We start from the raw sequence: 14666 nt of genomic DNA, 5'->3' as shown, positions 1-14666 counted from the left end.
ATGAATGCACTCAATGTAATAAACTTTCCTCTTGGTACTGCCTTCATAGTGTCCCAGTGATTTTGATATGTTGTAACAGTGTTCTCATTTACCTCTAAGAATTTTTTTTTATTTCATCCTTGATTTCTTCTACAATCCATTCATCTTTAATTATGTATTATTTAGTAGCTTCTATCTTTTATTTTCTTGTTGGTTTTTAATTTCATTCCATTGTGGTCTGATAGAATGCAGGGTATTATCTCTGTTTTTTTTGTTCTTTTTTAACTAAGAGTTGCTTTGTGGCATACTATATGTCTATTTTAGAGAAGGAGCCATGTGCTGTTGAGAAGAAAGTATATTTGTTCGTCGATGGATGAAATATTTCCATATATGTCTGTTAAGTCTAAATTATTGATTGTATTATTTAGTTCTATAGTTTCTTTTTTTTAATATTTATTTTTTAGTTGTATACAATACTTCATTTTGTTTATTTATTTTTATGTGGTGCTGAGGATTGAACCCAGGGCCTCGCACATGCTAGGTGAGTGCTCTACCGCTGAGCCACAACCCCAGCCCAATATAGTTTCTTTTTTTAAATAATTTTTAGTTGTAGTTGGACACAATACCTTTGTTTTATTTATTTTTATGTGGTGCTGAGGATTGAACCCTGGGCCTCACATATGCTAGGCGAACACTCTATGTCTGAGCCACAACCCCAGCCCCTCTATAGTTTCCTTATTTCGTTTTTGTTTAGAAGATCTGTCCAGTAGTGAGAGAGGTGTGTTAAAGTCACCCATGGAATGCATGATTTTAATTGGCAGTTAAAATTCATTCAATTCTTAGACCAACTCTGTGGTGGGAATTAGTGTTTTCTTCATTTCATGGGTATATAAACAGAGCCATATGGCTGCTTAGCAATGGTGCCAAAGCTGGCATGCGGATGTCTTAGCTCCCAATCCCTTGCTCCTTCACTCTACCATGCTCCCTTCTTCCCTGGGACTGGAAAGAGAAACGTGTTCTCATTCTAAATGTACTTACATCTCCTTTGTCCTTACCCAGGAGAGATTTTTGCCTGGAATTTGTAGGGAACTCCTTTAGTCCCTCAGCAGCTCTCCACTGGGGCTGCTTCTCTGGGAGAAAGGATGCTGCCATGCAGGAAACTGAGTCCCATCAGCCATCTTTCAAAGTCTGCCTCCCTTGCTATGTGAGCCTGAAGAAAAAGCTTTCATTTTTCTTATCTTTAAAATGGAAATAAGAATGTATAAGATATATTCTTCCAGGCATGTTGAATTATATGATTTATCCCAGGTATCATTTGTCTCTCCCACTCTTTTATTTTCTCTTTTCTCTCCTTTTTTCCTGTGGCATTGAATTGCTATTCTTATGAAATTCTGATAAGTGAAGGCAAAAATGCCCCTGTGGGGTAAGTTCTATATACACTCCTTCTGACTTTACCATGATATGGCTCCTTGGAAATGCTGTGAGAGCCACATCTGTGGTTGTGGTTGGCTGTGTGGGACAGAGTAGGAGAGTGTGGTGGGACAGCTGATGCTGACACCTGCCCTGGCTCCACCCTGCGTGAAAGATTCTGCTGGAGTCTGGAACTAGAGAGTAATGCTGGTGTCATTACGTACCCACTGGTCCATGGCATAAAGCCCCCATATGATGTGGGTGTGTGCATACTGCAGAACTGGTAAATGGCAGTAGAGTCTGCTCTCAGGTCTGATGCTGAACTCTCAGGTTGACATGTTTGCTCTGCCTTGGCTGCCTGTAAATCTTTCCATTACTGAGGATAGCAATCTAGTCTCTGCTCTGACTTCTAGAGAGAAGTCTAGAAATGACAGAAATAGGCTGAGGAGACATTGAGAAGTCCTGAAGCCTCTCCCTTGTTCATTTAGATCAACCCAGGTCACTCCTGTTCTTTGAACTTCTTAGCTTGAGGCTTGTCTTTAACTCTTATACTTTTTTCACAATTTGTGCCAAAGTAAGGAGGATATCCCAAGTTAAATCTGTTCCTGGCCTTTCTGCTTGCCTTTAGCTTTTTCTGAAATCTTTTTCTCCTTTTTCAGTAAGGAAGCCATGTGGTTAATAGAAAGATTAATTGCCTCACTTTGTATACTGGGCTCAAATTCTGTCACAGGTGTGGATTTGGGCAGCCACTTAGAACCTCTCTGAGCTGCAGAATTTTTTTTCAAGATTGTGACAATCTTTCTTTCATGATGTGGCAGGGTAAGAATTCCTGGGGTGTGTGCTTGGCACAGAGCAGGTGTTGTATTACAGAGCCTTCCTGCACTCCCTTCTCAGTACGCAAACCCTTGATGAGAGCAGACTGCACTCCATGGTAGCCATCTCTGTCTCCTCAAACAGCTAGCAACTTGCAGGGAACTCTTATTTATTCTCTCTGGGGCCCGCCATGTACAGTCACTAGGTCAGCATTGTAATTATAATATGGAGAAAAAAAGATTTTCTGACACTATTTTAAGTCCCCACAAAACATGTTTTTTTCACTGGTGAAAAAATTTTGGCAAAACTGTTTCCCATTTAAAGCCTTCTCCAATAAGAAAACAGAGTCCTTGGTACATACAGCCCAAAATCTTAAAATTGAACTGTTTACCTAGGTATGAGAGAGAATAGGCCCCAGATACTTTGTGGCCTCTGTTCTGAGGCTGGCTTCTGTAGGTGTTCAGCTTGCTCTTGGATTGCTCTCAGGTCATCTCCTTCACTATGGCTGTGAGCTGCAGGGAGCCCACAAGACCCAAGGAGAACATGGCAGTGGAGCATCACATCTGTAGACTTGGGGATTAGCTGCACAGGATTCAGACTGGGAACTTTTTTCCCCCAGCTTAATTTTTTACTCCCTCCGGTATTAGGGATTGAACCCACAGGTGGTCTACCACTGAGCCACTTTTTATTTTTTTGAGACAGGATCTCACGAAATTGCTGGGATGACCTCAGACTTGTGATCCTCCTGCCTCATCCTCCCAGGTAGCTGGGATTACAGACATGTGCCACCATGCCCAGCTGAGAAAGTGGTCTCCCCCACCCCAGGGGGCAGTTGAAGGTTGCAGACTGATGAAGAAATGTTTTTGAAACCCTGTTGTTTCAATTTTTTTTTTTTAAGAGAGAATTTTTAAATATTTATTTATTTATTTTTTAGTTTTCCACAGACACAACATCTTTGTTCGTATGTGGTGCTGAGGAACAAACCCGGGCCACACGCATGCCAGGCGAGCGCGCTACCGCTTGAGCCACATCCCCAGCCCCCTGTTGTTTCAATTTTGGATGTTGCTTTTTCATGCTATTTCTTTTTTTCTTAAAGAGAGAGTGGGGGAGAGAGAGAGAGAGAATTTTTTTAATATTTATTTTTTTTTTTAGTTCTCGGCGGACACAACATCTTTGTTTGTGGTGCTGAGGATCGAACCCGGGCCGCATGCGTGCCAGGCGAGCGCGCTACCGCTTGAGCCACATCCCCAGCCCTTTTTCATGCTATTTCATTCCAATCCCTAGCAGTTGCCCAGTCATAGAGGATTTCTTTTTTCTTTTTTCCAGAACCATGCCAGGTGGAAGTAAGACTGCTGCTGGCCTACAACTCCAGTGCTCGAATTCCAAAATCCCCCTGGATGGAGGGTAGTGAGGTATCACCACAGGTGGAGACAAGCATCGAGGGCACCATCCCTTTCAGCAAACCTGTGAAAGTCTACATCATGCCCAAACCTGCACGGCGCTGAGTCACAAGAGGTCTTCACAGCCATGGTCCAGAAGGTCCTTCTTAAATGGCAGTGAGCCAGAAGCCTGGAGAACTCCACCTGGAATTGGCTTGTGGGCATGTGACCGTTACAGACTTACTTGGTATCACACAGAATAAATTATTATTTTTTCATTAAAATAACTGAAAACCTTCCAGTTTACCTTTCTTTTCCACCTTAATAAATTGAGAAAACACCAAACTGTTCTAGTTTGGCCATAGCTTCAACATTTATACCACATGCTGATGTGCTTGATTCTGAGGTGTGAAACACAGACAACCAATTTTCCAGCCACTTCCAAAGAACTATTTATTTAAGCCATAATCTTGTTTCTTAAAATGATAGTCTGTTTGCCAGGACCAATTCCAAAGCTGCTTTAACAGCTGTACTTTTTTACCACTGAAAGTTCCTGAAGGACCATAGACATCCATTATCTTACTGAGAGGCCTCCTCCTTAACTCAGTAGCTGGGCCAACAACTGAATAGCTGGAGAATGAATCATTTCATCCTAAGGGAAATTCTTGATCTTGCTTGACATTATCCTTAGAACCTCTTCCTTTAATAAAATAATATAGAAGAACCATATTTTAGGAAAAAAATCAGTATTGTGGGAAAGAGGGACCCAGCATAAGAAATAAAGTCATTTCCTGCCGCAACTGTGATAAGTTGAAGCTGTCTGTGATTAATAGGTGCAGTTAAGATGGAATTACACAGTCAGTGCTACAGAGCTTAACTGTGTGGTGGGGACTGGGCTGTATGCTCTACCTATCATTTAATCTTTACAACCAATGAGGCTCAGAGATTTAAGTCACTGGTGGGAAAACTGCAGAATGTAGTCAATCTTATATTCATTTAAATCCAAGAAGATTCCAGAGACCTAAGATATCCTACCTCAGAAAATGCATGAGTGCTGTCATTTGAATGTGTCCCCCAAGGTTCATGTGTTGGAAACTTAAGCAGTGTTGGGAGGGGCAATGAGGTCCTGAGGGTCTTGCCTCATAGGTGGATTAATGTCATCCTGAGAATGGCTTAGTTATCACAAGAACAGGTTTGATGTAAAAGCAAGTTTGGCTTCTTGCTCTCTTTCTTGCCCTTTTGCCGTGGAATGACGTAGCACAAAGACCCTCACCAGATGCTACTGCCATGCTTTTGGAATTTGCAGCCTCCAGAACTGTGAGCCAAATAAATTTCTACTCATTATAAAGTACCCACTCTTGGATATCAGTTACAGCAGTAGAAAATGGAGTAAGACAGTGGCAAAAAAGCCTTAAAGTCTTCAGTTTTCTCATCTGTAAAACAGAAGTAATTATATATCAAGGAAGTCTTGATTATATTTGGTGCTTAGAAAGCTCAGCAAAATAATAGCAAAATTATACAGTTACTTGGAGGTGAAGCTGGAATTTAAATTCAAATTTGTTATATAAGTTTTTTGATACACTACTGTGTGCCTAACCTTTTACAAAAATTAACTTAATTAACCCTCACAAACCCCTTATGAAGTAAGTCTGCCATCTTCACTCAAAAATAAGGCAATTGAAGTTCAAAAAAATTAACTAACTTTCCTAGTCATGCAATTAATTAGTGACAGATTTGGGACTTGAACCCAGGCAGGCAGTCTGGCTCCAGGAGGTCATAACTGCTCTAGAAGGAGAAAGGGAAATCTCCAGGGGGTGGACTTTTATACTGTGCTCACCTGTTTTATACATCTCAAGGGTGTCACAACAGATTCTCAGGTCAACACAGCAGGATGCACCCAGAAAGAGGTATCTGCCATGGAGATAAAATGAAGCTCAAAGCCGGCTGAGTTGTACTGAGGCCCTGACCTGATGGCAGTTGTTAGTTAGAGCATAGACAAAAACATTAAGATTCAATGCTGCTGACTGAGCACATCATGCTGTAACTGTTGTAAGCCTTCTAAAAGAAGAATATGCTAACTGCTTTTCAGATACAATACCTCCCTTATAAAAATCTTTTCAAAGACAGGCATGGTCATGCATACCTATAGTCCCAGCAACTCAAGAGGCTGAGGCAGGAAGATTGTAAGTTTTAGGCTAGCCTGGGCAACTTAGTGAGACCCTCTCTCAAAATGAAAAATAAAATCCAAAATGTAGTGATTTTTCTGCCAAAAGTGGATATATGTTAAGGAGCAGGTTCTGGTTTAGTTTATCAGAAGAAAATTTTTGAGCTGTGAGAATTGAACAGGGTGTACTAGGAGCTATGGAATTCACCATGCTGGCTGGGTTTGGACAGACTTGAGCAAGCTCCTGACAAGTCTGTTGCTGAGGAATTCAGTTTTTGAGGGGGTGGGCTTAACCCTTTAAACTTCTTATACCTAAGAATCTCAGGTGCAGTGAAAATGAGAATTTTTATTTTACTGCATCTCATTCCACATTTTTTAACTGAATATCTTCTAAAGGCCTAGAAAGGAGCATAAACAGACCTCCAGTGTGAAATCTTAATTTATAAGTGAACATGAGAGACTGAGCTAGAGTGGTAAAGCCAAGGCTGGAACTTAGGCCTCCTGATTCTAATGTGATTTAAAAAAAAAAAAAATTATAGTATTAGATGGACAGTATGCCTTTATTTAATTAATTAATTAATTTAATGTGGCGCTAAAGATGGAACCCAGTGTGTCACACATGCTAGGCAAGTGCTCTGCCACTGAGCCCCAGCCCCAGCCTCTCTAATGTGGATTTTTGTAACAGAAGTCTACTGTTTCTAGTAAGTAGTCTAGCTCATCCAGCAGTCATAGCACTGGATTCCACTGGACTCCATCCTCATCCCTTACACGAGCGGACATCATATCTTTTAGATTCTGCTTGCTTAAATGTTTCTGGACTCAAACCTCTTCTCTCTCTTTTTTCTCCAGTACTGGGGATTAAACACAGGGCCATTCTATCACTGAGCTACAACCTCAGGCCTGGTTATTTTTTATTTTGAGATAGACTCTCATTAAATTGCTCAGGCTGGCCTTGAACTTGTGATCCTCCTGCCTCAGCCTCCCAAGTTGATGGGATTATAGGTGTGTGCCACTGTGCCTGGCTCAGTCTTCATCTCATTATAAAATCACTGTTGCTATCCTGATGCAGCCACCATCATTTCTCAACTATGACATTGGCCTTCCAATGGTCTTCTTGCTTCAATCTTGCTCACTTCAGTCTATCTTTCACATAGCTATCAGAGTAAAAAAAAAAAAAAAAGAGTTTTCTTTTTTTGTGGTGCTAGGGATTGAACCCAGGGCCTTGTGCATGCGAGGCAAGCACTTTACCAACTGAGCTATATTCCCATCCCCAGAGTAAAATTTTTTAAAGCCCTGATCTGATCACACCATTATCCTGCTTAAGTCCCTTTAAGTATGTCTCTACTGGTCCCAGGATAAAATCTAAGGCTGTCCATGCCTCTCTGCTTGTCTCCAGACTCATACACCCTGTCCCAGACTTTCTCTGTACCCCTCTAGGTGAACAGGTACCTATAGCTGTTCCCAAAGCTCCCCATGGTCTCACTCCCTTTTAGACCTTTAGATCTACTGAAACTTGGAATATGCTCTTCAATTGGTCACCTCTAGTTCCTTTCCTCCAATTCCTCAGGACTGGGCCTCATTGTAGAACATATCTGACTTCTGTTGTCTCTTTGTTCTCACAGCCTCCTATACATTGTTCAAGCCAGGTATTTGTCATTATGTTGCAGGTTCACAAATGCAAACTCCTAAAGAAGGTGGACAGGAAAAGTAAAGGAATCCAGCGATCTAGAGGAAGATCTTGGCAACTGAAAATCAGAGAAGACATTCTCTGTCAGAAGCAGGCAGTTGTTGTTCCATCATACTCAATATTTATTTATTGGTATTGGGGATTGAGCTCAGGGGCACTTTATCATTGAGCTACACATCCCCAACCTTTTTTATTTTGAGACAGGGTCTCACTAAAGTTGCTGAGGGTCTCACTAAATTGCTGAGGCTGGCTTTGAACATGCAATCCTCCTGCCTCAGCCTCCTGAGTCACTGGGATTACAGGTATGCACCACCATGCCTACCTCCACTCAATGTTAATCTGTAAATGTGGGCCTAGTGGTACTACATCTTTCAGTTTTTCCAGAAAAGCCACCCTGAATTTTTAAAAAATATCTTAGTTGTTGATGGACACAAGATCTTTATTTTTTTAATATTTATTTTTTAGTTTTAAGTGGGCACAATATCTTTATTTTACATTTATGTGGTGCTAAGGATCGAACTTAGTGCCTCAAGCATGCCAGGTGAGCACTCCACCACAACCTCAGCCCCAAGATCTTTGTTTTATTTTATGTGGTGCTGGGGTTCCAACCCTGGGTCTCACACATGAGAGGCAAGCGCTCTACCACCGAAGGACAACCCCAGCCCACCACCCTGCATTTTTGTGTAAAAATAATTTAAAAATCTTGTAACTAAATGTTAAAATTATTGAGACACAGCATGTCTCCAGGCAAATTTATGCCAGTTTGCACCTTCTATGTCATCACTGTATATTTACATATCTCTTTCTTCCAACTAATCTGTGAATACCTAGATAATAAGAATGTTTGAGGGGCTGGGGTTGTGGCTCAGCGGTAGAGCACTCACCTAGCATGTGCAAGGCCCTGCTCGATCCTCAGCACCACATAAAAATAAATAAATAAAAACAAAGGTATTAAAAAATAATAATTTCCATTAAAAAAAAAAAAAGGATGTTTGAGTTGTTGGATCCCTAGCACAACTCCTGGCACACACCAGGCAAGGAAAGAATGAATGAGCATGTGAATCCAGAGCAAACGTAGTACCGTGGCATGCCTATAGAAACAAGCCCTGAAATTCAGATTTCTGAAAGATCTTTATATTTGGCTTTCACATGATTGAATTGAACAAAGATACACACACTGCACTTGGTAGATTTCTTGTCTTAGAAACTACTCAAGCTGGAAGAAATTATGTGGACAGACTGAGGGCTGTGCTGCCTACAAATCGAACCAAAGGATTTAATGATTAGTACATGGGACTAAATATGGTGTCATGGGAAAAAAAGTTTCTCTCCAGGCTCTATATTTCCAGCACTGATCATATGGACCAGATTTGAAGGTATAGACTATTTTTTAGCAGGTTTTATACACAGTTTAATAACCTCACTGCCAGAAACTTGTAAGAAGTCTGTACTAATTTCTCTTTAGTGTAGAAACAACTCAGAATGATTACACCCACACCTAGCAAACATTCCTCCTAGCTGTCTCTATGAGCCAAGGGAACGGATCTAGAAAGATCCTGTCAACTGACAAATGCAGAAAGAGCTGCAGAAATGTCACTAAGCAGAACCTCTACTAGATTCTATGCTAGGCTTAAGAGGTGCTCTTGGGGACCTCTTGGGATCTCACAAATGTATGCTAGAAAGAGATAACCATGGCCCTGCCAGTTACGTGCTGGTTGAAGTTGGAAAAATACCTTCACTTTCCATTCTGATTGCCTTAGTACCTTTTCTTGCCAAGCTGCATATGTTAAGCTGCTCTCCAGTCTATGTTGGCTCTCAGTCCAATGCCTAACTGGGCCAACCAGGCAGCAGGATCAGTCTTCTTGAGTTGTTGCTTCAACAAACAACTAAGTTTGAGTGATTTTATTTAGTTATGGTTGTGATAAATACCATAATTAGTAAATATCTGGTTATAACAGCCACTGTTGATTTTCAGTGAATTAAACATGTCATTAACACTCAGCTTGTCATCTACTTGGTGATATCTTCCCTAATTTTTTTACATTCTAATAGGATAAGTCTTTCCATTGTGCCATCAGTAGACCTTGTAACTACTATTAATATTAACACACTGTATTACTATTGTCAGTTTGTTTCTGCCATAAAAATCCTGAGGTCAAGTACTAAAAGTTATATACTCTTGTACCTCCAGGGTCCAGCAACAACTGGTTCTAAGAAAATTAGTAACAGACTCATTAAATGGGCACAAACGAATTACTGAATAAATATGAGAAGTTCCTTTGAGCTCCAACATTCTATGAATCTATAAAATAATGTTATATTAAAAACCATAAAATGAGCCAGGGACAGTGGTGAATGCCTGTAATCCCAGTAGCTCGGGAGGCTGAGACAGGAGGATCACAAGTTCAAAATCAGCCTTAGCAAAAGCAAGATGCTAAGCAACTCAGTGTGACCCCGTCTCTAAATAAAATATAAAAAGGTCTGAGGATGTGGCTCAATGGTAAAGCACTTCTGGGTTCAATTCTCAGTATAAAAAAAAATTGTTTTTAAAGGGCTGGGAATGTAGCTCAGTAGTAAAATACCTCTGGATTCAGTCCCTAGTACTAAAAATATTAGTCATGTTGATGGATAAACATTCCAAAGTGTCAACTGCAATGTGATTTTAATGCATTTTCTTCAGCCTTCAAGGATAGCCTTTATTTTTGTCTGAAGTTTCTCATACTTCCAGCCTAATACTCCATTATTAAACTTCAGTAAATATCTGTCTCTTCTTATTTTTAGCAACTCCAAGGACAGGGACCTTGCCTTAATCATTCAGGTATCTACCCTAAGAGTCTGGCATAGGACTTGGTGTGAACAAATGTTCAAAAATGCATGGGGAAGGCTTATGTGGAGAATGATCAGTGTGACAGTCACAAACAAGATTATTTAGTGATTTATTCTCCTCTTAAGGCTACATTAGCAGGTGGAATGGAAGACACCTCCCACTCTGATGCCTTGGGCAACCAAAGCATTATACTCCTTCACTGCCTGCTCTGTCTGGAGGACCCGCACATCAATGCCTTGTTTCTTGAGGTACTCCACAGTGGATGGAGGCACCTAGGAAGAGGAAAAGAGATGAGTAAGTAGGGGGGAAAGGCCCTGCAGAGCTTCCTTTCCTGACTTAAGGCAAGTGTACTTTACAGAGTTAGACAGTAACATCTGTCACTCCTCAGTCACCCAGTATGTCACCAGTCCAACATTTGGCAGTAAGCCCTGATGAGTCAAAAGGCCTCAGAAGGGGTGAAACTCAGGTGGATGTGTGTTAACATGCGTGAAGCTCTGGGCTCAATTCTTAGCACCTTGCCCCCAAAAGGCCTCTGAGAAGTTAACAAAAGCATCCTAATAGCCATGCATAAAGCTCAAGTGAAATGGAAATGGGAAGAGCATGGATTTTGTAGTCATCCTTGGATTTAAATCCTTATAAGCAGATTCACCTTGGGTAAGTGAATTAAATTCTTTGAGCCTTTGTTTCCATGTCTGTAAATTCAGGATAATACCTAACTAGCTCAGAGGGTTATTAACTGAGCTACTGTATGAAAAATGTCTAGCATGGTACAGAACCAAAATTGTGTAAATTTTAGAAGTTTGAGTTGGTTCAACCTAAGTCTAAATTCTGTCACATACTAACTAAAAGACCTTCAACCAGCTATTTAAAGTGTCTCAGTCCCAGTTCCTGCCCTGTTAAATATGGATAACAATGCTTACACCACAGCAAGTATGTAAAGACAGCATTAACTAATGCATGTGCTGTGCTGTTCAATGTCTTCTCAGAGGAAAGGCCTTTCTCAACACCCATATGCAGCCCCTCCCCCCCATATTAAGTCACCATTTTGTACATGGCACTTAGCATCTGAAATTATCTAGTTTTTTATTATCCACAGGGGGATGAAACTTGTTTGTTTCATTTATCTCATTGTCCTCAGTGACTATATGTGTCTGACCTATAGAAAATACTTAATACATATTTGTAAATGAATTTATATGGAAGATATTCTCAGTAGTGGTAGCCTTTATTGTATTGTATTATCTTAACTCTGGCTTGTCTTGAATTTTTTTATTTTTTAGTTATAGATAGACATAATACTTGTAATATATAATTATATTACATATTTTATATATTTTATAATTATTAATACTCTATACTTATGTGGAAGGTTATCTATAAGGTAATAATGGGGGAAAGTCACAGAACAACACATACTGTGTGATCCTGATTTCTGTAATATGGTTGTAAGGTACATACATATATATCTATATATATAAGAATGTATGTATTTTCATATTCATATAGATAACATCAGTGCAGTATCACCAAATGTAGAGATGGGGGAGGGAAGACCTTTTACCTTTTACTTCTATATTTCTGCATTGAACCTTGAATATTTTGCAATATTCTTTAGTTCTTTATTCAATATTCATTCATTCTTTCTTTTTTTTTTTTTTTTGGTACTAGGATAGAACCAGGGGTGCTTAACTACTGAGCCACATCCCCAGCTCATTTTATATTTATTTTGAGACAGGTTCTCACTAAGTTGCTTAGGACCTCACTAAGTTGCTGAGGCTGGCTTTGAACTTGTGATCCTCCTGCCTCATCCTCCCGAGTTGCTAGGATTGCTGGTGTGTTCCACCATGCCCAGCTAGCATTTCTATTTCTGTAAGCAAAATAAAAAATGAATATTTTTTTCTTAAAGGGGGAAAATAATAATGTGAATGTGTCCAGGAAAAGAGAAAGCACCATAAAGTGTACTCTAAAAATGTAAAACAGTATTAAAATCTAAAGGATAAAATACAGTTATGTGCTTCATAATGACTTTTCATTAAATAATGGATGGCATACATGATGGTGGTCCCATAAAATTATAGCATCCAGTGATGCTGTAGCCCTTTTTGCGTAAATACATGGTATGATGCTTAGAGAAAAACAAAATCACCTAAGAATGCACTGCCAAGAATATACCCCCGTCATTAAGCAACAAATAACTGTACTGATAATTGTAGAACTTTAGGAATTCTGGGGTAGAGATAGATGAAACTACAGAATCTCAGGGTTAGATAGATTTATAGAGTCCAATCCTGATGAAATAGAATTGTGTATACAGTCTTTACTCATCCACCAGCTCAACAAAATGACAGTGTATGAAATATAGAGATGAACTCTAAAGAAGAACATATCTGTAAGGTAAAGACCCAAGAAATCACCAGCTGTCTTCAGGAATGCTGTGCACACCAATACCTACCTTCAAGGCCTCACTCATTCCTCGGCCAATCACAAGGGCCTGTACACCTTTCTCGGCAACTTCCTTTACATCTGCAGGCTGCACACCAGGAGAATGCTGGATATGGAAAGAAAATGCAGAAAGGTACCAATCTTTCTTCACAGTAGGTATTTTTAAGGGATTTGTTCATTCAAGAAATGTTTACTAGCCAGGCATAGTGGCACATGCTTGTAATCTCAGCAACTCAGAAGTCTAAGGTAGGAGGCTTGCAAGTTTGAGAATAACCTGGGCACTTAGTAAGACCCTTTCTCAACATAAAATTTAAAAAAGGTCTGGGGATTTAGCTTAGCTAGCTGTAGAGCACTAGCCTCACATGTGCAAGGCCCTAGGTTCAATCCCCAGTACTATAAAAAACAAACAAAAAGAACCATTTACTGAGGTTTATTCTCTGCTAAGCATAGTTTAGGTTCCTGGGAGTAACAGAGAAGATACAGTGCTATTCGTAAGGAGCTCCAGGTTTAATGAAAAATTAAGAAGAGTAAAAAGAAATTTCAATAGTTTTACAAGCACTATAAGGAAGTGAATTTAGGGTATTGAGAGACATAGAACATCTAATTCAGACCTGGGAGACTGGCATTAAAGAATAGGTGATCATGGAAAATATTCCAGAGGAGGTGACATTTAAGATAAGACCTAGAGGGGTTGAGGCTCTATAGCTCAGTGACAGAGCACTTGCCTAGCACATGTGAGGCACTGGGTTCAATCCTCAGCACCACATACAAAAATAAGTAAATAAAATAAAGGCATGCTGTCCCTCTACAACTACAAATTTTAAAAAAAATTATTCAAGTTAAAGGAAATCAGGAAAACAAGGCATCCCAAGTACAGATAATCACACGTACAAAGGCTCAGAGCAAGGAAAAAAACTAAGGAACCTCAGGTAATTCCATGACTCAAATGTAGCATTTTAGGTATGGTAGAAGAAAGCATCATAAACCATGTTAGAATTTGGGCTTTAGAAAAAATTTATAACAACCTCCACATTTTGCTTTTTCCGAGCGCCTTCCCCACTGAAGTCCAGGAAATTTCTGTTTATCCTTTAAAACCTATTACTCTAGAAGGTTTTCCCAGTTTTTAACAAAGATGAATCTGGCATTAAATAATAATAGTTTCTTTTGAGAGAGAGTGTGTATGTGTGGTGGGTGTGTGGGTGGTGCTGGGGATTGAACCCAGGGCCTTGCACATGGTAGTCAAGCACTCTACGACTGAGCTACATATCCACCCTGCTTTGTTTTATTTTCAGACAGGGTCTAAGTTGCAGAGGCTGGCCCAGAACTTGGATCCTCCTGCCTTATCCTTCTGAATAACTAAGATTAAAGGCAGGCCCCATATAACCAGGAGCAATGTAATTTTTTTTTTTCCAGGACTGAGGACCGAACCCAGGGGTACTCTACCACTGTGCTACATCCCCAGTCCTTTCTCATTTTTTTATTTCGAAAGAGGGTCTCACTAAATTTCCCAGGCTGGTCTCAAACTTAGGATCCTTCTGCCTTAGCCTCTTGAGTAGCTGGGGTCACAAGCATATACCACCATGCCCAGCTCAATAAAAACTTTTTAAAAAATAAGTAGGTATGTAACTCAATCATAGAGTGCTTGCCTAGTACGCATAGGATCTAAGTTGAATAATCAGTACTAGAAAAAAAAAAAAAGTAAATGTAGTTCATCATAGAATAAAGAAGAAAATGCATAGAATTCCAGGTGTAGCTCAGTGGTAAGGCAAGTCCATCACTCCAGAGAAAAAGATTTAAAAAAAAAAAAAAGGGAAAAACACATAATCATCTCAATTTATTCAGAAAAAGCATTTGTCAAAGTTCATCATCTATTTATGATCTATTTTACAAACTCCCAGCAAATTGAAGAAGGATACTTTTCTCCTTATGATAAAGGCCTACAAAGAAAAAAAAAACATAGCTAAA

The 14666-nt window shown here is 39.8% G+C and overlaps 2 protein-coding genes across 4 annotated transcripts in view; one reads left to right on the top strand and one right to left on the bottom strand.

Annotated features, from left to right (window-relative positions):
* The window catches only part of Ints4 (integrator complex subunit 4), a 108503-nt gene extending 104624 nt beyond the window's left edge, over window positions 1-3879 (top strand). For both annotated transcript variants that reach the window (XM_027942666.2, XM_071616525.1), the window contains one exon: window positions 3529-3879. In XM_027942666.2, coding sequence (XP_027798467.2) covers window positions 3529-3707 — 179 coding nt within the window. In that variant the 3' untranslated portion in view covers window positions 3708-3879. The remainder of the gene's footprint in view (window positions 1-3528) is intronic.
* A 6472-nt stretch (window positions 3880-10351) lies between these two features.
* Window positions 10352-14666, bottom strand: part of Aamdc (adipogenesis associated Mth938 domain containing) — a 30520-nt gene continuing 26205 nt past the window's right edge. For both annotated transcript variants that reach the window (XM_027942639.2, XM_027942638.3), the window contains exons 3-4: window positions 12712-12807; window positions 10352-10531 (exon numbers count right to left, since the gene is read on the bottom strand). In XM_027942639.2, coding sequence (XP_027798440.1) covers window positions 10391-10531; window positions 12712-12807 — 237 coding nt within the window. In that variant the 3' untranslated portion in view covers window positions 10352-10390. The remainder of the gene's footprint in view (window positions 10532-12711; window positions 12808-14666) is intronic.

Source organism: Marmota flaviventris, chromosome 9 (assembly GCF_047511675.1).
Source record: "Marmota flaviventris isolate mMarFla1 chromosome 9, mMarFla1.hap1, whole genome shotgun sequence".
Taxonomy (NCBI): domain Eukaryota; kingdom Metazoa; phylum Chordata; class Mammalia; order Rodentia; family Sciuridae; genus Marmota; species Marmota flaviventris.
The sequence above is the reverse complement of the archived record's forward strand: the minus strand, read 5'-3'. Positions and strand labels throughout refer to the sequence as shown.